The sequence below is a fragment of the Thamnophis sirtalis genome, unplaced genomic scaffold, assembly GCF_051295495.1.
Source record: "Thamnophis sirtalis isolate CommonGarterSnake01/CBP01778 unplaced genomic scaffold, rThaSir2_p1.2 scaffold_1, whole genome shotgun sequence".
In the NCBI taxonomy this organism is placed as follows: domain Eukaryota; kingdom Metazoa; phylum Chordata; class Lepidosauria; order Squamata; family Natricidae; genus Thamnophis; species Thamnophis sirtalis.
Window position 1 is genome coordinate 9495662 of NW_028261381.1, and position 21227 is coordinate 9516888.

General features: G+C 37.5%; 1 protein-coding gene across 6 annotated transcripts in view; it reads left to right on the forward strand.

Annotated features, from left to right (window-relative positions):
* The window catches only part of ANKRD44 (ankyrin repeat domain 44), a 170232-nt gene extending 149527 nt beyond the window's left edge, over nucleotides 1–20705 (forward strand). For 4 of the 6 annotated variants that reach the window (XM_087707555.1, XM_087707561.1, XM_087707548.1 and 1 more), the window contains 5 exons: nucleotides 890–1035; nucleotides 8189–8271; nucleotides 11276–11358; nucleotides 11562–11653; nucleotides 14098–20705. In XM_087707555.1, the coding sequence (XP_087563681.1) occupies nucleotides 890–1035; nucleotides 8189–8271; nucleotides 11276–11358; nucleotides 11562–11653; nucleotides 14098–14366 (673 nt within the window). In that variant the 3' untranslated portion in view covers nucleotides 14367–20705. The remainder of the gene's footprint in view (nucleotides 1–889; nucleotides 1036–8188; nucleotides 8272–11275; nucleotides 11359–11561; nucleotides 11654–14097) is intronic. The other 2 variants (XM_087707588.1, XM_087707579.1) reach the window with 1 other exon arrangement.
* Nucleotides 20706–21227: the final 522 nt, after the last annotated feature.

The following is a 21227-nucleotide window of genomic DNA, read 5'->3' on the forward strand; positions in this document are numbered from 1 at the left end:
GACCCATTAAATCGCACAGGGCCGACCTCCTCCGGGTTCCATCCACCAGCCAATGCCATCTGGCTACGACCCGGGGGAGGGCCTTCTCTGTTGCAGCTCCGGCCCTTTGGAACGAACTCCCCGCGGAGATTCGGACCCTCACCTCTCTCCCTGCTTTCTGAAAAGCCATTAAAACCTGGCTGTGTCGGCAGGCCTGGGGTTGATGAGCTCCCCTCCCCTCTCGACAGGTGTGGTTGTTGGTCATTTTAATATGTGTATTTTGTACTTGTATGTTTCCCCTTCCCGTTTAAGTTGTTCGCCGCCCTGAGTCCCTTTTAGGGAATAGGGCGGCATATAAATAAAATAAAACTTAAACTTAAATTTAAACTTAATAGCAATACAGCCTACTACATGGGTAAAACATCTTTAGTCTAAAACAGCACTGTGGGAATTAGGTGTTCAGCAGAGTGATGGCACGTGATACTGTTCGATAATTAGTGCTCAACTCAGCTAAAACCAAGTATTGACTGCCTTCATAAAAAATTATTCACATACATTTTATAATAAAGCTTTGTCTGTTGTGGTTCCTTGCTCTAGGAAATTCATGTGCCTTTTATTTTATAAGGCTTACACTTGTCTCCTTTTAAGTAATTATTAAATATCTACCGCTTTTCTTTAAGATTTGAAGAAATCAGATTTATGTTGCTATTGAGCATCCCTGATTTTTCTGGCTTGTGTTCTGTGCTGAACTTTGTTTTTACCTGTGAATAATACTTTATTATTCTAAACGATAATATTTTCCTGAAATATTAGATTAAGAGATGAATTAGAAGTAAATAAAAATAAACGATGGGAATAATAAATCACTCAATTAGTCAAATGTTTCTATGTTCCATTTTTTCCCCCCTAGGACTCCACTCCATGCAGCAGCCTTTGCTGATCACGTGGAATGCTTGCAGCTACTTTTAAGTCACAATGCACAAGTAAATGCGGCAGATAATTCAGGGAAAACTCCACTTACCATCGCTGCTGAAAAGGGCCATATAGGGACTGTAGGTAAGGAATTGCTTCCTAGGAACTGAACATAACTTGATGTCGTTATATAGGTCTATTTGTTAGGTAAGAAAAAGTGTATTGCTTCTGTTTATGATGTCTGCAGATCTTTCAAACTTCCTATCTTTGCTGACTAGATAGTAGAGTAGAAGAAAAGGGCAAGACAGAAAGGCAGAAGATAGGAGAGAACCTGCTAGGAGTTAGAGGGAAAACAAAAGAAAAAGAAAAAGTGATAACCTGTTTGTAAGAAAAGAAAATATATCAGCAGGTTTGAGCAACTACTCTGATTCTGTAAATAAAGCACAAAGGAAGAATTTGCTGATGCACTGTTCAGAAGCGTGCATGCATTCACCCACATACCCTCCACACACAGATATGTGCATTATGGTATTCCTTTACAGAATAAGCAACATTAAGCAAAGCACAAAAAAAGTTGAGAAGTAGTGCGTAGAAGGTTACAAATAAGTGAAAAGAAAAGAAAATCTAAGTAAATCTAGTCTGCACTGGCTAGATATCTCTGTACTTTTCCATATCTTTCTATCCTTGCTTCTACCTACACATCACTTCAAATAAAATCTTTAAACTTTCCATCTCTTTTTTTTTAATAGCAATAGCAATAGCAGTAGACTTATATACCGCTTCATAGGCCTTTCAGGTCTCTCTAAGCGGTTTACAGAGAGTCAGCATATTGCCCCCAACAATCTGGGTCCTCATTTTTACCCACCTCGGAAGGATGGAAGGCTGAGTCAACCCTGAGCCGGTGAGATTTGAACCGCTGACCTGCTGATCTAGCAGTAGCCTGCAGTGCTGCTTTTAACCACTGCGCCACCTTGGCTCAATTAAGGATCTCCTTAATTCTATCCAGCTATATCTTTCTCTATTTTCTCCTTCTTTTCATTTCATTCCAATATCTATTTCTTTAGATATTTCTTTTGCAATTCAATTGTATTATTTTTTTCTATATGACCAGTCTGTTCAATGTATTTTCATACTGGCCATTCACTTTTGTAGACAGGCCGCATTCATTTATCCAGCACCCATTTATTGTAGACTATCTCGTCTGGTTTTACTTCCTATATTTTCAACAAATTCCTTGCAATATAAATACCGTATTTTTTTTAACTATAAGACGTTCCAGACTATAAGATGCACATTAGCTTTAGAGGAGGAAGACAAGAAAAAAAAATCTGCCTCTCAGCAATTTGCCTCCTTACAGCAAATAGCCTGGTCAGCTTCAGGAACAGCCTGATTTAGCATGAGCAGCTGATTGGCTGTTGGATTGACCTCTCGGAATACCGCTGATCAGCTGTTCTAGGCTACGGGAATCATCACCGCTGTTGCAGTGGTGGGTTTCAAATTTTTTTAGAACCTCTTCTGTAGGTGTGGCCTGTTTTGTGGATATGGCTTGCTGGCCATGTGACCAGTGGGAGTGGCTTGGCAGTCATGTGAGCAGGTGGGAGTGGCCAAGATGATGTCACTGAATTCTTTGCCCCAATGAATGATCTACAAAAAGAAGATATAAAAAAGGAAATTTATCATTTTGTGAACTTACTACTTAAATAAGATTGAAATAAGTACACAAAACAATAAAAGAGCTACTTACAGAAGGAAGATGACTGTCCTTGCCGGTCTTCTACATCACTGACCACACTTGCTCCAGTGAATGGCCTGCACAAAGAAGAGACAGAAATGAACTCTTCAATTTGCATGCACTGCATTAGAATGAAACAAGCACACAAAACAATAAAACTGCTACTTACAGAAGGAAGATGACTGTCCTTGCCAGTCTTTAATATCACTGACCACCTTGCTCCAATGAATAGCCTGCACAAAGAAGAGACACACAAATGATCTCTTCAATTGCATACACTACATTAGCATGAAACAAGCACACAAAATAATAGAAAAGGAAGATGACTGTCCTTTTGTGTGTCTTCAACATCACCGACTGGCCACCTTGCTCCAATGAATGGCCTGCACAAAGAGACACAGAAAGGAAGACTTTAATTGCATGCACTACCACATTAAGGATGAAAACAGCACACAAAGCAATAAAACAGCTACTTACATAGGAAAGATGACTGTCCTAGCGGTCATACTCTGTTGCCTCTTCATCCTGTTAAATAATACTAACTGCAAAAGAAATAAAACAATATTGGACTTGATTGTGGTTGTAAGCTGAGGTCTACACTACAGGTAACAGAAGGGACCTCTGTTTTCACCCAACAATGTACAGTCTTTTCAGGAAGGATGTCCCCCAACAAACAGGAAAGATATAGTTTTTCATCTAAGAAGTTAGATCAAGAATGAATGTCATAGGTAGATTCACAAAGCAATACAGATTTCTTTTTCTGACATTTATTCCTCAGTTCAAAAAACAGGAATAAATGAATTAGGTTCAGTACTTAGGTTGGACCAAGTAGCTATTCAAGAGTTAGTGGTGTCATGGTTAGAAGCAATTGTAAAGCAAGATATGGATTTAAAACCAATAATATTTTGTTGGGTATTTCAAAGAGAATACAATACATATTTAATTTTACACATGTTAACAGCTGCTGGAATTGTGTTTGCACAACAGTGAAAAAACAAAGATATGAAAATGAATAAACATTAGAATGTGCAGGAATGAATAAATTGACAATTAAATCAAGGTGGCTTCGAATATTTTTTCACGTGGAGTTTGTTTTATCAATGGCTAACTAACAGAAACAGAAATTAGAAATCTAAAAGTATGAAAGAAAACACCAATTATGTAAGGAAAGGTCACTAAAATGTATAAGGAAATATTATTAGTACTTGATCATTATTAATGTGTAGATAACTGCGGGACATTACACACCCAAACTATGACAGCGCCAGGAAAAGACCAAAAGAATAGCAGTTTTCCCACAAAAGACTGCAGATGAAACCAGTTTTTCCCCTAATCCTAAGGACAGGAAAGACAAAGCCACTGGAATAAAAACCACCAAGGCATTGTGGGAAGTTATAAATGACAGTGCCAGGAAGCTCACAGAACCAGAAATCACAAGACAAAACACCATCTGAAAGGTAAAATTTAAATACACCCATTAAGACAAATAGCTTGCCTGGCTCCCTGTTTCCTGGCAATAATAATCCCCAGGATAGGAAAGACAAAAGAACTGGGACCAAGAGTAACGCAGGAAAATAGGAAAACAAAAACAGAGCAATCAGAAACCAGCAAAACCCATCAAGCTGCAGGAGCTCACAGAGCAGCACAACTCAACATATGAAAACAGCCATGGAGTCACTTGGTTATTGCTGCAAGAAGCAACCACCTCACAATTACCTCAACAACCAGGTATCACACAGAAACACACAAAATCTCGCAAAGCTGCCTTGCACCAACCTGGCCTGCCCATAGAAGAGCAAAAAAAAATGTTATAAATTTTATGTGTCTCAAAGTGGCTGCTTTTCTATGGGCAGGCCAGGTTGGTGCAAGGCAGCTTTGCGAGATTTTATGTTTATTTCTGTAGTGAATTCACTACAGAAACACACACATCTCCCAAACCATGTACCAAATAAAACCATTTAAAAATATTCTATACACAACACATTTAAAAGTATTGTGTATAGAATATTTTTAAATGGTTTATTTTAATTTATTGTGGATAGAATATTTTGTAAAATGGTCTGTCTCTTTAAAAAATATTCTATCCACAATAAATTAAAATAAAACCATTTAAAATATTCTATACATAATAAATTAAGATAAAACCATTAAAAATATTCTATAAACAATAAATAAAATATTCTTTATAAATAAAACATTAAAAGCATAAAGAAAAAAAAAACAGATCACTTACCAGAAGGCAGAATCAGCAGCTCTCCAATGTGATGGATGCAGGGAGCATGCAGGCGACGAGGCAGCAGTTAAGCTGGACTGAAGGGACAAGATACAACCCAGTCAGCTAGGCCCGCTGCCTGGCAGGCTTAGCCAACCAGGCGAGGCTGTGGACTGGGTGTGAGGGGTTGCAAGGAAGGCCTCAGCCGAGCGCCACACGGGCCTGCGGTCTAAACGAGCTCGGGGATCGTCTGGAATGAAGGCCCCAAAGGATCCCTGGACTTGCCAAGAGCGCAGAGACGCTGCAGGCCGCTGCAGCTGGCTTCCCGCCACCACCGCCCACCCCCCAACCTCCTTTCAGCCACATAGCGTACACGAGGCCACAGCTTTCACGAAGGAAGGCTTTCCTTTGCGAAGGCCCCGGTCTCGCGTACCGCAGCCTGCCGCCACCACCTACCCCAACCTCCTTTCGGCCACGTGGTGTATGCGAGGCCGCGGCTTTCTCAAAGGAAGCCTTTCCTTCGCAAAGGCCCGTCTCGCATACCGCCACCGCCACCCCCCAAACTCCTTTCAGCCATGCGGCATACGCAAGGCCACGGCTTTCCCGAAGGAACGCCTTCCTTCGTGAAAGCCATGGGCTGGTATACCCTAGCCTCTCGCTGCCGACGCTGCCCCTTGCGCTTAGTTGTTTACCTGAGGGAAGCAGCAATAGCAGCAGTGAAGGTGAAGCGAAGCGAGGACATGATCAGCAAGCAATGGCGCGACAGAGGTAAGTGGGCCGTTCGTGCCACGCTTTTAATTGGGCTGTTAGAGGTGGGCGGGGCGACTCCAGCCACTCTGAGCGGTGGGCGGGGCTAGCATAGTGTGGACGGGTGGAGGAAGCGAGCGAACAAGCGGTGACCGGATGGGCTGGGGGGAGCGAGTGAGCGAGGGTGCCGGGGCAGGCGTTCCGGTACTGTTCCACTGGTGGAACGGGTTCTAAACCACATGGTAGATTTGTGGAATCTCTTCTACCGAACCGGTTAGAACCGGCAGGAACCCACTCCTGCGCCATTGCCACCAATCAGCGATCCACGCCGCTTGGAACCGGATGAAAATGGGATGCACAAAGTATGAAAACGGGGTGCATGGAGCCTGAAAATGGGGCGCACAGAGGCTGCGATGGGCAGCGGTGTTGGGTGCTGGCGATCCCTACAGCCTGGAACAGTTGTTCAGCTGTATTCCAGGAGGCTGATCCAACCACCAATCAGTTGCTCATGCTAAATCAGGCTGTGCTGAAGCTGACCAGGCTGTTAGTTGCAAGGAGGCAAATTGCTGGGAGGCAGAGGCCGAAGAGTGGGGGCCAGTAGGTGGGTGGGACTTTGGCAACATTTGCTCTGTAAGACCCACAGACATTTCCACCAACTTTTGGGGGTGGAGAAGTATGTCTTATAGGCCGAAAAATATGGTATATCAGCAGTTGAGCATCTTAAAATTCCCTATCTACTTGCCTGTCTTTAATAAATATGCTACCTTTTAAAAGAGAAACTTTTCATATAATGTCATTCTTAAATACAATTTTAATTATTCATTATCAAGTGATCCTCTGAGTAATGTAGAATATAAAATTCCCATCCTCTGTAGTATGCTATTAGGAAAGAACAGATGAGGGAAACATCAGTAATATAAGAATGTTACTTTATTATTTTGGAATAGTAGCAACGAAATGTTAAAGAGTCATTCCCTGGTCATCTCTAGTCTGGACTACTGCAATGCACTCTACATGGAGCTACCCTTGAAGAAATTCAGAAGCTTCAACTGGTGCACAGTGCAGCACTATGGGTAGTTCTTGGCACCCCGAGAGGGGCCCGTGTTATACCAAGCTGCATTGTCTGTTAGTTTGCTTCTGGGTGCAATTCAAGATGTTGGTTATTACTTTTAAAGCCCTGCATGGGTTCAGTTTATTGAGGAACTGTCTCACCCATTGGGGCTGGCCTGCGCCATCCACATCGGCAAAGGAGGCATGCTGCAGACCCCATCAGTCAAGGAATTCCAGCTGATGGGGTCCAGGAGAAGAGCCTTCTCTGCAATTGTTCCTGTCCTTTGGAACATCTTATCCCTGAAGTAAGATGGGCTCTCATCCTTCTGAACTTTGCAAGATCCTGAAAATCTGGCTATGCCAGATGGCTTGGACACCAGTGGGAGAACATCATACTGTAGATGGTTGATGAATTAACAGGCTCATCACCTCCCCCTCTGTACAACCTGTTCCTTCCCTTCCCATCTTTTAACTATAACTCTATTTTTCATTGTAATGTCCATTTTTATTGTTATAGAGATGTATCTTTTATGCTTTTAATGCTTTTAAAGGCGTAACTCTCCCAAAGTTGCTTTGAAATGAGAAGGGTGGCAAATAAATGTAATTAATTAATTAATTGCATAAATAAATAAATAAATTTCTCTCTAAAATAATTTAGAAGAAATTATGTCACGCTATTTGTTTACCATACAGGCTTATGGATGTTCAGAATTCAGATTTTTTTTTAAAAAAAACATGAAATATGAAATAAAAATTGATCGTTTGAGCAACTGAATTTGTAAGCTGCCCACTCCAAATGACTTTGGACAGCTTAACAAAATTCAGTACCAAATAACCCTAGCAAAAGAAATAGTGATGAAAACCCTCCATCGATATTTCTCATAACACCCGGAGCCCATTCATCATTCTAACCCAAGGTGACATCCTGGAACAAGCATTTTATTTATTTATTTATTTATTTATTTATTTATTTATTCATTCATTCATTCATTCATTCATTCATTCATTCATTCATTCATTCATTCATTTATTATTTAATCAAGCATGCATTGGATAACAGATATAAGGATAAACATGATTATGAATACCTGAAATGGATACGAATAAAAGGGAACATTAGGATAAGGACGATAGGCACGCTGGTGCGCTTATGCATGCCCTTTACAGACCTCTTAGGAATGGGGTGAGATCAACAGTAGACAGAGTAAGGTTAAAGTTTTGGGGGTTTGGGGAAGAAGCCACAGAATCATGATCCAGACAATATCATTCACCATTTGTGATCCTACCTTTCCTACAGTTTCTTCCAGCATTTTTCATGTTACAGAAGATCAGTTAAGAAGGAAAATTAGAATAACTACACTGTGCTTTTTAAATAATTTGGGGGGAAACATTGCTTTATGTTGCAACTTTATTGAATTTTGCTTTGATCTCTTTTACTACAATTTTATTTTTCTTATTAATTTATTGTGTAAACTTTCATCTGAAGAGTCTGAAGATACTTGAACTTGTGTTATGGATGTAAATTTATGGAATATTTTGTTTTTTTGGTATTTTAGATTTTTTGGTGAACAGTGCTAAGGCTGATCTAACCTTGATGGATAATGACTTGAATACATCATTGCACTTGGCTAGCAGTAAAGTATGTTTAAATTTGTGTTTGGTTCTGTTTGTGTGAGCATGTCCTCAGAAGTGTGCAAAATATGTCAGATGTTGACACTTACATTAGAGAGTAAATAATTAATGGGTAAATTAAGCGCTGCATGAATCAGGGTTAGTACAAAGTGTATGGTTATATAGTTTTTTAATATATCATATGACTTGCAGCAACCAATACATACTAGTTTCAATATATGTATTTCATGAATGTGATAAATCTTTATATTAAAATACAATGCACAAAACTAAATGAAACTATGATGAGGAAACAGTTTGGTTAAAATAAATCCTCATCAAAACATTTAACAGAATTTGCCCTTTCTCATTTTAAAAAAGTACATTTTTATTGTTTGTTCAGGTAGTGCTTACTTAGCAATCACAACAGGGACTGGTAATTGTCCCTAAGTGCCATGATCATTACATGAAATGGGCTTGCCCGGCGGAGGCAGGCTGCCCTCTTCTTCCTCAACTTGCCCCGCTTTGCCGGCCCCGGGAGAGCCTCAGCCGCCGCCGCTGCCGCGTCCTCCGCCACCGCCACTTCCCCCGGAGGAAGAGGCAGGGTGGGCGGCATCGGCAGCCCCGCTTGGGCCCCCCGTGGGCTTCCTGCTGCCCCCCGCGGCTGAGCTGGACCCTTCCCGCGGGCTGCTGCTGCTGGGCAGCCCACTTTGCCCCGTGCCTGCTGCCGCTGTCAGCTGGAGGAGGAGGGCTACCTTTGGAGGTACAGAGGCAAAGAACGAAGCATGTAGAACGCCCTTCTGTCACCGCGCTGTTGTCGCGGCGGTGATGACGCGTGGTGATGACGTCACGGCTTTAGTGACGCGGTTTAATCACCGCTATTTTGACGAGCGCGGTTTTGTCGTGCCACATTTTAACTTACTGCACCGGTGTAAGGTTTGCCAATTGCACGGTGGCAGATAGGACAGCGCTCCAGAGGGTTAACATGATTGCCCAGAGGATCACTGGTTGCCCTCTACCCTCCTTTGAAGAGTTTTATAGCTCCTGCTGCCTTAAGAAAGTTCAATACATTCTCAAAGGTCCATCTCATCCTAGGCACCCTTTTTTTGAACTATTATCATCTGGCAGATCATACAGGCCAATAAAAACGAAGACAAATAGGCTGAAAAACAGCTTCTATCCCAGAGCAGTAACTATATTGAATTCTACTGTATAGTGCAATATTAATGCAATATTACAGGGTTTTCAATTCAATTGTACAGATAGAATGTGAAGGATGTGTGTTTATGTTTTATGTTTTATGTATAATGTACATTGACGATGGCATTTAATTTCATTGTACGAGGTGCAATGACAATAAAGTAAACTTAAACATAATTAACTCTTCTTGTTACAAGCCAGTTGCAAAGACCTCAACTGGTGATCACATGACCATATGATGAGAAAGTTGTAAAAGTGAGGATTGGTTGTAAAACTTGTATACCACTTGTAACTTGAGTGGTCATTAAACAAGGCAACTGGAGGATGAGGACTACCTGTATATTCTATGCCCTGGAAATGGCAATACTGAAATTCAACAATCTTGTGCCATACTGATTGATCCCCACAAGAACTGACATCCATATTATGCGTTGCACATTTTAATAGCAAATTATTTTCCTAGTAATCAGTGGTAGTTAAATATCACCAGAATCCTGGGGTACTTCCAAATTTTGTATTAATAAAAATGACAGTAAGAAAAATGGAGAGATTTAAAACAATCCAATGATAATTACTCTTCCTCTTGGTTATGAATTATTCGGTGTCTGGGGTAGTGAAGTGAGGCTAAAAGAAATAAAGAAGAACAGAATGGCAGATTTTGAAAAAGATTGACTTGTCTGCTAACAGTTTGAAAGATCCCTATAATACTGCATTTTTAAAATTGAATGTTCTATTGGTGTAAGATGTAAACAAGTGATAAAAGTTTAGAATATAGTTTTTTTATATATTTACTTAGCAGCTCCTGTGAGTCTTCACTATTATATTCTTAAGGGAAATAATCCTGCAAACAGTGAGCAATAATTACTCTGTCTTATCTTAGGGAATTCCTGTTATTTGATTTTATGGTTTTATGATTATGATTGTATGGCTATTTGTTTTATTGTTGTGAATTGTGTTTAAGATGAGTGCCAAAAGAGATATTTTAAATAAGATAAAGTAAGGTAAAGTGAATTTTAAAAAAAACAACAGCAATCCAGCTTTATAGCAGTATTTTTACAATTCTTGGGTTTTCTTTCAGTCAGACATTACTGAGTCAGTCAACAGTAGGAATGGTAACAGAGGAACCTTACAGAGCAAGGAAAACTCTCTCAACCTGAAGAACAGTTTATATCATTTTCCCTTTGCTTGAATATTATGATTTGCTGTAACTGATTGTATTCCCACCCCAACCCCCATATGCAGTGTGTTGACTTTGGCTAAGTAGAAAACAAGGGGCAGGTGACTTAAGAGGTATGCAATAACAATAGCGGTATGCATTTAGGAAGCTTGGACAAATTAGGTGGCCTTTCAGTATTTTTCATTCCTTCTACTGTAGAACTTGTAGCTTGTTTGTCTCCCCAACCCCCACCCACAGTACATCACTGGCAGACGAGGGAAATTTAGACAGGCTACAAGTTCTACCATTAGAAGGAATGAAAAATTCTAATAAACTAATAAATACATTTCAATAAAAGCATCTCATTCTTTCATCTTAATGCATTTCCAAAGTTTTCAGATGGAAATCTCTGTTCTCACATCTGCTAGAGCCAGTGTTTCTCAACCTTGGCAACTTGAAGATGTCCGGACTTCAACTCCCAGAATTCCCCAGCCAGCATTCGCATTCGCTGGCTGGGGAATTCTGGGGAGTTGAAGTCCGGACATCTTCAAGTTGCCAAGGTTGAGAAACACTGTGCTAGACTTTCCTTAATAATTAACTAAAGTCAGATTTAAAAACATATGTGTTCCAGAATGTTCCAAATATAGTTAAGATATAGTGTGTGTTTGTTTTCCAGGGTCATGAAAAATGTGCCTTGTTGATACTTGACAAGATACAAGAACCGAGCCTTATTAATGCAAAAAACAATGCATTGCAAACGTGAGTATAATTTTAATTAACTATGTATTTTTATTTAACAATTTTGATAAAAGTAAAGTGTTACATAATTTATACTTTTGCAGTTTGCAACCAGAGTTCAGAGTGTTTCAATGTAGTTAAGCACTTGAACAAACTGCATAGTATTATTAATAGACTTTTTGAAATACATCAAACCTACTGAATCTAGACATTACATTTTCTAGACCTCTTCATATTGCTGCACAGAATGGCTTGAAGATGGTAGTTGAGGAATTGTTAGCAAAGGGGGCATGTGTACAGGCAGTAGATGAAAATGGTAAGTGAAGATATTCATATTATAATTTATGAACAACAAATTAGCAGCCATTATTCATTACATATGAATATGTGTTTCTAAAATATTTGTAAGCTTGCTGACAGTGGTTATTAATTTCCAAATTGCAAAAATAGAATTTGTGTTATCACAAACACAGTTCTATTAATAAACTATTATATAAAAACAAGTCCCATTATTATTTCACCTGCAACGTTTTGTTAACAATGCCTTGTGTAAAGTAACAAAACTTAAAATTTTCTAGTTTTATAAAGGCATCAGAACTCTTGGAAGAGGGCTGCATTTTAAATGTATTCATTTTATGGAAGAATGCAAAGCCTATAACCTAATTTTTAACTATATCCTCATTTAACATACTGTATGTGAAAGCCTCACAGGCAAAATGGTTCGGAAAGTCAGCAAGCAGCTAATAAGCATCCAACACAAGGCATGTATTCCACTAGACATTACACATGCACACTTGTTCCTCTGATTGTGTGATATATATCTAGTGCTGCTACTCTTGCTTGGAAAATGGTTTTGAGCCATTTATTTATACAGATACAGTGTTTGAATTAAAATGAAATTGCATCTGTATGGCTTCAGAAGTCTTCTGAAGCTTCCCTTTATTTTCATAGCAGATAGAAAACATCCATTAAATAACAATGCTGCATGGAAATCCATATTCTAAATAAATTATTAGTAATAGTACAGCAGAGGTGGTTTGCTGCCGGTTCGGCCAGGATCGGCCGAACTGGTAGTAGCAGCGGTGGGAGGCTTCGTCCACCTACCTGGATGCTTCTGTGCAAGCGCAGAAGTGTCTCACACACACACATGGGAGTGTGCCTGAACCGATAGTAACAAAATTGGCGACCCACTACTGAAGTACCATATCAATTTCCATATTACGTGTGTGTGTGTATAAAAGGCAATCCACTAATAGTAGGTGTATTCGCGGGGAAGGGGTGTTAGCCAATATGTAGTTTATGAACATCTCTTTTGCACTTTCATAGCACGTTGATGGTTTGCTAAAAGCTGTGATTTTTTTAAAATATCATATCTTAAATAGACAATCTAGCATTTAGTGCACCACAATAATTATTGGGATATCGACAATAATTGGCCCATAACATTTGTGTTTAGTCTTCATTCATTCGGTTAGTGAAATGTAATGAACCTATTCTCCCCCTACCACTGAGTAGTCTTCCTATTTCCTGTCTAGCAACAAGGAATTCTGAAAAGTTCATCTGCTTCAGCAAAAGTAACTAATATTAAACTAATATTAATATTAAACTAATATTAATATTAATATTAAACTAATATTAAACATTGCTTTAGAAAGCTACATTTAACCAAGAACAGAAGTGAAAACTTTTGATTTCAATTTCTGAATCTATGGAATGACCTAATAGGGAAACTAGTCTCATTTGCACTGTGTTTAAACTAAGGAAAGTATTGCCTATGCAGAAAAAAAAATACCAATGTCTTTTTCTATAGATTGTTGCTGTTCCTGTTGTTGTTAATATTTATTTCTCTTCTATGTGGAAAGATATCAAGCCTTCTTCTCATTGCACAGTGCAGAACTTATGAAGAGGCTTTTAAAAAAGACTCTGTGTGTGTGTGTGTGTGTGTGTGTGTGTGTGTGTGTGTGTGTGTGTGTGTGGTGTGTGTTGACATCCAATTCCTGTGATGCTGTTTGTCATGGAATATCCAACAAGCTTCCCTGATATTTTAGAAACATATAAGCAGAAGGAAAGAACTAACTATTTTCTTAAGAGGCCACCTACTTTTCATTTTCCCTACGAGAGAAGATTTCCCTATCTTAATATCCAATATATAGTAAAGAGCACATTGCTTGTCCTACAGAGAGAGACTCGGCTGTCACATTTTAATAAACATGATTGAATTTAGCTAAATTGAATATTTTGATTATTTATTTAACTTTCTCATCTAAAATATTGCAGAATTAATCATCCGCTACATTAATGCTAATCAGATTTTTTTTTTTTTGTAAAAATGCAATAATCTATATTACTAATTTGTTTTCTTAAATATCGCCCAGTTTCTTTTGAGTGAAAGCTATTGCTCTCGGAATAACTCTTACATGAACCTCTATCTTGTGACTTAAGTCTAACAGTGTCTTGGCTCATATTGATTCACGTTGTCCTCCAGGACCATGGTCTTACCTGTTTTTATTTCATTTTGTGGATAATTTAAGTTGCCTTTTTGCTTTTTATTAAGTAGTGCTTGTTATGAGAACCACTTTGTGAATTATGTACCTTCCCAGCATGTCTAATTTTAAAGTAACCCTGGCTTTGTCTGCTGTGATGGTGACTAAACATACATCTCCTAGCTGTGAGTTCATCTGGAGATGTATCCAAGGAATGCTCAGATCTTTTCCTAGTTCCCTTAGTACTAACCATGGCTTTGTCTGCATTTGTGCCCAGGTCATACACCAGCCCTGGCTTGCGCTCCTAACAAAGACGTAGCTGACTGCCTGGCACTCATTTTGGCTACCATGATGCCTTTTTCTCCTTCCAGTACAATGACGCCGCTCAACTTCGTTTCTTTTAAAAAAGACCACTTGAGTAGGACTCTTCTCTGCAATAGCTCCAATATGAGCAACCCTCTTGACTCATATAGTAAAACCTTAATGAATGATGAAGGAACAGAAAATGGATACAATGACAATGATTCCGATTCCGAAACCTTTTGACTTTTTAACATTCAGTGCCCCTTCCTTGATTGCATTTGCATTTAATCTGAAATTTTCTTTAGAAACACCTGGATTTCACCTCACCTTCATTTATGAATTGAGAACAGCAAAGACTAAAATTTGCAATTAAATAGAGCCTTTTAGAAAATTTAAGGATTTTGTTGTTTTTTTTAGTGCACTCTAGATAATGTTTTGCTTCCAGCACTACTGTGCTTTCCATAAATTCTAAGGGCTCCCCTGGAAGTCTCTACCTCCTATTATATGCAGAAAAAAGAAGCTGCCTTTTTCTGTTTTGACAGCACAAGTAAACAGGGAACTGTTATGTCTATATTAATATGTTAGCTATATTAAACTGCTGATATAAAGTCATTATTCAAGTAGGGTGCTTCTGGATTGTCAGAAGACCTTCCCATATCTAGTATCTCTTGTATAGATATATAGTCTTCATTTTTAGGTACTTTTGTTATAAAAACCAAAGGTAAAGCCACATAGTTTGATTTGGGTTTGAACAAATACCGCCAACACCACCATTTTCTGTGGCAATCCAGACTTCTAAATTCATCACAGTGTATACCCAATAGGTGTTTTAAAACAATAGGTATTTGCTGCTTCCATTTGCAATTTAAAATCATTAGGATCTAAATCTTGTTTGCCTCATCACAACATACCCACCTGCGGCTGCAGCAAAGAGATTATTGTAAAGGCAGATGAGATTTGCCTTATTTTTGTTACCATTCAGCACAAGCATGCATGCTTTATTTGCACTCTCCAAGTACGGATCCTTGGGAACTTGTCTTACCTGTGCTGTCTAGCAATTATTTGTTTTAGGAAAAAAACCAGTCCTAAATATAATGCCTAATGCACCTAAATGTTTCACCCTGCTCATTTGAATTGACTTTTTGTTATCTTTATGTGTAATGTGATTTTTATCATACGCGTTGTCTGACTTTTTTTGGGAAGTATACAACGAGATAGATTACAGTCCTTCATATTTATCATTGCTGTGCTAAGATGCAAACAGGAGACAAAACCAAAACATAAAGTGGAAAAGTTAAGTAATCATACAGAAGGGAACTGTACTAAACAGTTGGCATCAATTTACTTTTTAAACATTTGCATTACGAATATCTACTCCTTCTGCCAAAGCTTCTAGGTCAAACGGACCCTTTTCCTCGCCCGAGAAAGGTGTACAGAAAGAAGAGTGAGACTCTTAAAATATAAAGAACTAACCAGCTTATACCACGAGGACCAAAAGGCTTCAGAAGACTTTATTATTTTTTTAATAATGCAAGGGGGGAAAAAAAAAATCAAGTAACTTTTCTAATCACCAATGCACAAATAGTGTTTTCTGGAATTAAGAGTCTTGGGTTATTTCTAAGTAGATACTTTGACATTTGTAACCAATGATGATGATGTGTTGATCACAGTTTATTTTTCCAGACTAGTGTTCGTACTTGTAATGTTAAATGTGTTTATATTTATTTGAAATGAAACAAGTGCCCAGAAAAAATTGACCATGGTTTGTCCTCCTTCTTAATTCTATAATGTGTTACTAGCTATGAATTTAAGCAAATTTAGTAGGCTGGGTTTGATGGAACAAATGCACAGAGTTATCATTTTCAGCTCTTATGCAGCCAGCTGGGAATAGTTTCATGCATATTTTGTCAAATGCAGTGGAGGCGTATATTGCATACTATTTGTTGGCAGAGCAGAGGAAAACATATAAAGGAAAAAAATAATGTGTGATTTAGTCTTTAAAAGGATGGTGGTGAAAATTTGTCAATGTTCTAAAGGAGAATTGTGGAATCAAGGGGGATGTGTCCTTCCTTGTTTATGGAAGCAAAATACTTTAAAAAAAAACTGAAACAGAACAGATAGTAGACTATCTGCTGCTTTATTATCTATTCTACACAGATATTTGAAATAATTTAACATAACCACTCATTGCTATATGTCAAAGTACGTTAAAGACAGAATATGTGAATTTATTCTTGGATGATCAGTAAAACATAACGAAGTTTCTCTTTGCTTCTATAAACAAGATTTGCCGGGAAAAACTTCCATCTTGAGACTGCACCTTTATCTAAGTCAAATGTATTTTCATTCTGGGCTATACATTGCAAAAAAAATAGAAACCAGACATCTTGCATTGTAATGGACGTTATGAAACATTTCCAATTTGAAACAACTGTGTCTGCACAATATTGTGCTGATTTCACTGAAACTGTTCTGTACGGCGCTGTACCAGTATTTGAAGAAGTGTTACAAATTCAAAATGCTTTGCACATATCTAAAATGTAATCCTCGTAGGGGACTCTTCATTCTCAGACAGGTGACAATGTTCCTCAGTTTTCAGCCATTTTGTAGTTACACTCGCAAACAAAAATGCCTTTAACGAAAAGGTACCACTAACAGTACACTGACTGAAACTCTCAGTTGTTCCTTTTTTTAACTCCCAGCCAGTGTATTGAGAGGAAAAATTCCCAGCAAAATACCAAAAGAAAAACTAGGATCAGAAATATCCCCATGAATCAATTGATCTTTCTGCCACATGACTGATTTTTTTTGTCCCAACTACTGATTAACATATCAGAAATTAAATTTTCTCCCACAATATAAATAAGCACAAAGTTAGGCACTTCTATTCTAGGAACATTTACTACCCCAAGCTCTATTTGAATTTAGGGCAGGGGTGTCAATCTCACGGCTCGCGGGCCAGATGCGTCATGTGCTGGCCATGCCCACCCATTTTAGCAAAGGGGGAGGAGTCTTGATACATCACGTGACGACAAGGTGATGCCGCAGGTTTGACACCCGTGATTTAGGGTAATAAAATATTCTCCAGTTGTTTTCCAATTTGATCCATGATTATTAACAAAATTCTCCATCATGATATAGACTTTCAACCAGATCTTAGAGAAGTTTTTCATCCTACAATTTGCATTCTGTAGCAAGGATAAAATAAAAAGAGACTATTTTTCTTAAGAACGCAAGTGTGTATAAATTGTTACGGACCTCTAAAATACAAAATGGTAATTACGAGTTTTTAAGAAAAAGGCAATATTTATGCTCACATTTTGAAATTACAATATTAGCATATATGTATTTTTAAATGATATTTGTACATGACTAGGAACTATAATATAGGGGCCCTCAGTAGTTATTGCCTTGATTCCTATTAAATATGGAGGATGTTAAATCCTGTCGTGGATTTTAAGGTGTTTGTTAAATTCTGAGGACTACTGGATGTTCCTTAAAACCCACAATTAAAGTTTTGCAGTGAATCTATGGATGCTTCCCAGGAGAAAGATCTTAATCATTTATAAAAAGTAGTTTTACATGGTAGTTGATTTTTTTTTTAAAAGAAAAGGAAATGAAAGAAATGAGGAAAATGTAGAAAGATCACTTTATTTTCTTGACTGTTCAGCAAAAATTTCACTTGGATATCACCCAGGGCTGAACAAGTCACAAACTTTATTAATGAACCAATAATTAGAATACTTTATAGAGCATAGTAGCCCAATTATACAGCATTTCAGGAAGTGAGAGATTACTGTATGTTCTAAATGTGCTTTAAGAAGAAAAGGCTAATGTTGAGTAATTTCTCTGTGTTAAAATCTTTTGGCATAGAACAGTGGTTTTTTTTTTTTTTAAATATCTCAGGATCTCTTCCCTCTTTTGAAAATCATGGAAGACTCCAAAAGAACTTTTGGCTGAATGGACTATATTTATCTATCTTTACTATATTAAGAATTAAAATTGACACTCTTGCTTCTCATGATTGTTGATGGGATTTTAATACTGTATTGTTTTTCAATCCAGGTGGGCAAATAATTTTGATTTTATAGACTTGAGGGGACACCCCCCACTCAAGGCCCCTAAGACCACACTTTAATAAATTCTGATATAGAAGAACCGAGAGGTTTCATGCATTGGACCCACACTCTATAATTTCACATTATGATTTTTATTAGGTAGCAGAGCTCAGCTGTAGCCCCAGAGAATTCCCTAATTTTCCACTTTTCACATTAGAGCTTGGGAACAGGCTGTATTCTTGTGGGTGGGAACTCTCACCTCACATTTTCCCATAACTCCTAAGCTTCCATAGCACTATCATATCATGTCCTTTTGCCAGGCTTTAGTGTTGTAGAAATGTGGCTTTGCAGCTCCAGCTATAAGGCCTTACATTCTTGTGCATGTTTTTTTTCCACTGTCTCTCATTTTTTCTCTTTTTCTGCTTTTCTAGAAAAGGAAAGCATGGAAGGAAATTGAGGAGGTGGGGAAACAATCTGAATGTCATTTTTGGTACTTTCCTGTTGGTCCATTAGAAAGAAAGTTAATCAACTCATGTGGGGTTTTCAGCAGCTGAGGTCAGGACTATAACAGGTTGATGCCGAATAATTCTGAGTTTATAGAATGACAACAGTGGTTGCATGGAGATGCCCTCATAGTTGTGAGTCATCTGGAGCCTACTTATCATCTATTAACAATAGTTTGCTGTTATGTTTTTTTTTTTTTCAAAAAAAGAAAAGCAGTGCATTTGATTATAATGGTATAGCTATGAAGGAAGACATGAAATAAACAGAATGACCAAAAATAAAAAAAGGATCACCAAACAGTCAGGGAAATCAAACTACACTTACAAATCTATACGTTTTCTTTCTTAGTACTGCAATGTTTTATAACTGAAGTGAGTTCTCTAGAACAGTACTAAATATTATTAAACATCACTTGAAACAAAACGCCAATGTTCCATGTAGAATTGAGTAAAAAGTCTCATTTTCTTCTTCCTTCTTCTTGGCTGATCATATCAAGCTAGTCACCAATAAATACACACATACACACACCACCGCAGCCTCCACAAAACATCAGGAGGGTAGGGGGAAAGTAAATTTGGGGAACAGAGGTCAAAGGACAATCCACCACACAAACAGAAATCTTCTACAGCATTGGAATCATTCACAGTACAATAATCTCCTCACCCAAATAATTTGATAGTGACTTCTATAAATACATTTTTCAACACTTTATGCTAAAATCCTCTGCACAGCTATATAGAAATATAATAGAATATAGTTCTGAGTTCCTGAGTTTAGACTACATTATGCCTTTCTGTCCTATCAACAATCCCAGCCTACTGCCTTGAAAAGACAATATGGCTAAAATCCCCGGCTATACAATCTTTTGAACTTAAAATAATTTGTTTCTGAATAGACCTATATTCATTTGTAGGGCCATCTTTTCCAAATATATGCTTATCTATCTCTTTTATATGTATTACTTTCATGTAAAAGAGTAATAAAACCATCTTAATTAAAATGGGAAATTTGCAGTAAGTGTCACTGGACTATGGATTCCATTCCAATCGCTTTCTTCTCTAAATGGCAATACGGTTTAGTAGCAGATAAGGTACTGTATTTTAACGATAGTAATAAATGTCAGTTATGGCCTGTTTTGATTTGTTTGATTAGCTTTTGTCAAAAGATAAGCACTCTATTCTACTGACATCCGTGGTGTTGATTTGATAAAGATTGAGAAGCATGATCTAGAAGGTGAGTAATAACGCATGCACTTCTCTATAGTTATGGTTCTCTGTTAGCAGCTTGTTCTCCATTCATGTGAAACTTCAGCTGCCAGGTTACAATGCATGGCACTTACCCCCTTGCTGATCTGTATTGTTTCAAGTGTTAAGATAAACTAGCTCAGGGGATATCTGTATCACTACTAAAAGGGCACCATGTTGTGTTTTGGTACTATTATAGCAAACCTTTGTATTTAACTATGAATTGAGTACATTCAATTTCTTGTCTTCTCTGTTTAGAAACTTGATAATGCACCTGAGTTTCCTAATGTAAGAAACTTTTAGAGTGCCTTTTTATATTTGTGTATGCTGGATATCTACTATTGTGAACATGTTTTTCCTTCATTTGAGTCATACTGAAGCAATATAATACCTATATGTTTTCGTTTCAAAGCTTTATGACTTTGTCGTTTTTTTAAAAAAAAAACATTTGCGTTGACATAAAATTAATATGCTAAATTTGTATAGGAATTTATACATTTTCTTATTACACAAAGCAAACCTTAAGTCAGTGTTATTGAGAAGGATGTTTTAAAATGGTGACAATCTTGGGTGTGTATTAAATGCAACTATCCGTGTTTGTAATGCAGTGACATACATTTTAAAAAGCCAATATCTAATGTTTTGTAGTTTTGTCTGTATATTTTATGCTTTTAGCATGTGCAATATATCTTTACAAACCATGGTGTCATGAATCTGGTGCCAGTGTTACATTTTGTATGAAATATTTGTAATAAACAGTATGAAATATTGTTGAATGGTTTGTTGCTAATTTTTTAAAATTTAAAAATATATTGAATTTAAATTAACCAATATGTTACGTTATGTGCTTTTAAAAATGGATATGAAATATTACTTTCAACCATAGGCTGGGTGTACTCAAGTTTAATATCCTTTCAACTACTGAATGTTGTATTAACTGTAATGGACTTTTTTATCTGAAAATTACAGTAATATTAAAATGCATTCAGATGAATATTTTTATAAATAAATAGTACAAATATCATGGCAACCCCAAATTCATTCATCAGTACTTTTACATTGTACAGGTTTTTGAATGCCTGTAAAAAATAAGAAATATATAACTGCTGAAAAATACTAGTCAGTACAGCTTTCTGAACAGTGCTTAAAATACATTATAAAAATATGTATCTAAAACTGTAAAAACATGAAGCAATGCAATTGTTATGAATAGCATAAATGAGACTGATATATCCCAAAATCACTCATGAAAAACTTTGCAAAATAATAAAATGGTAGTCCAAAAGTTATCTATCCAG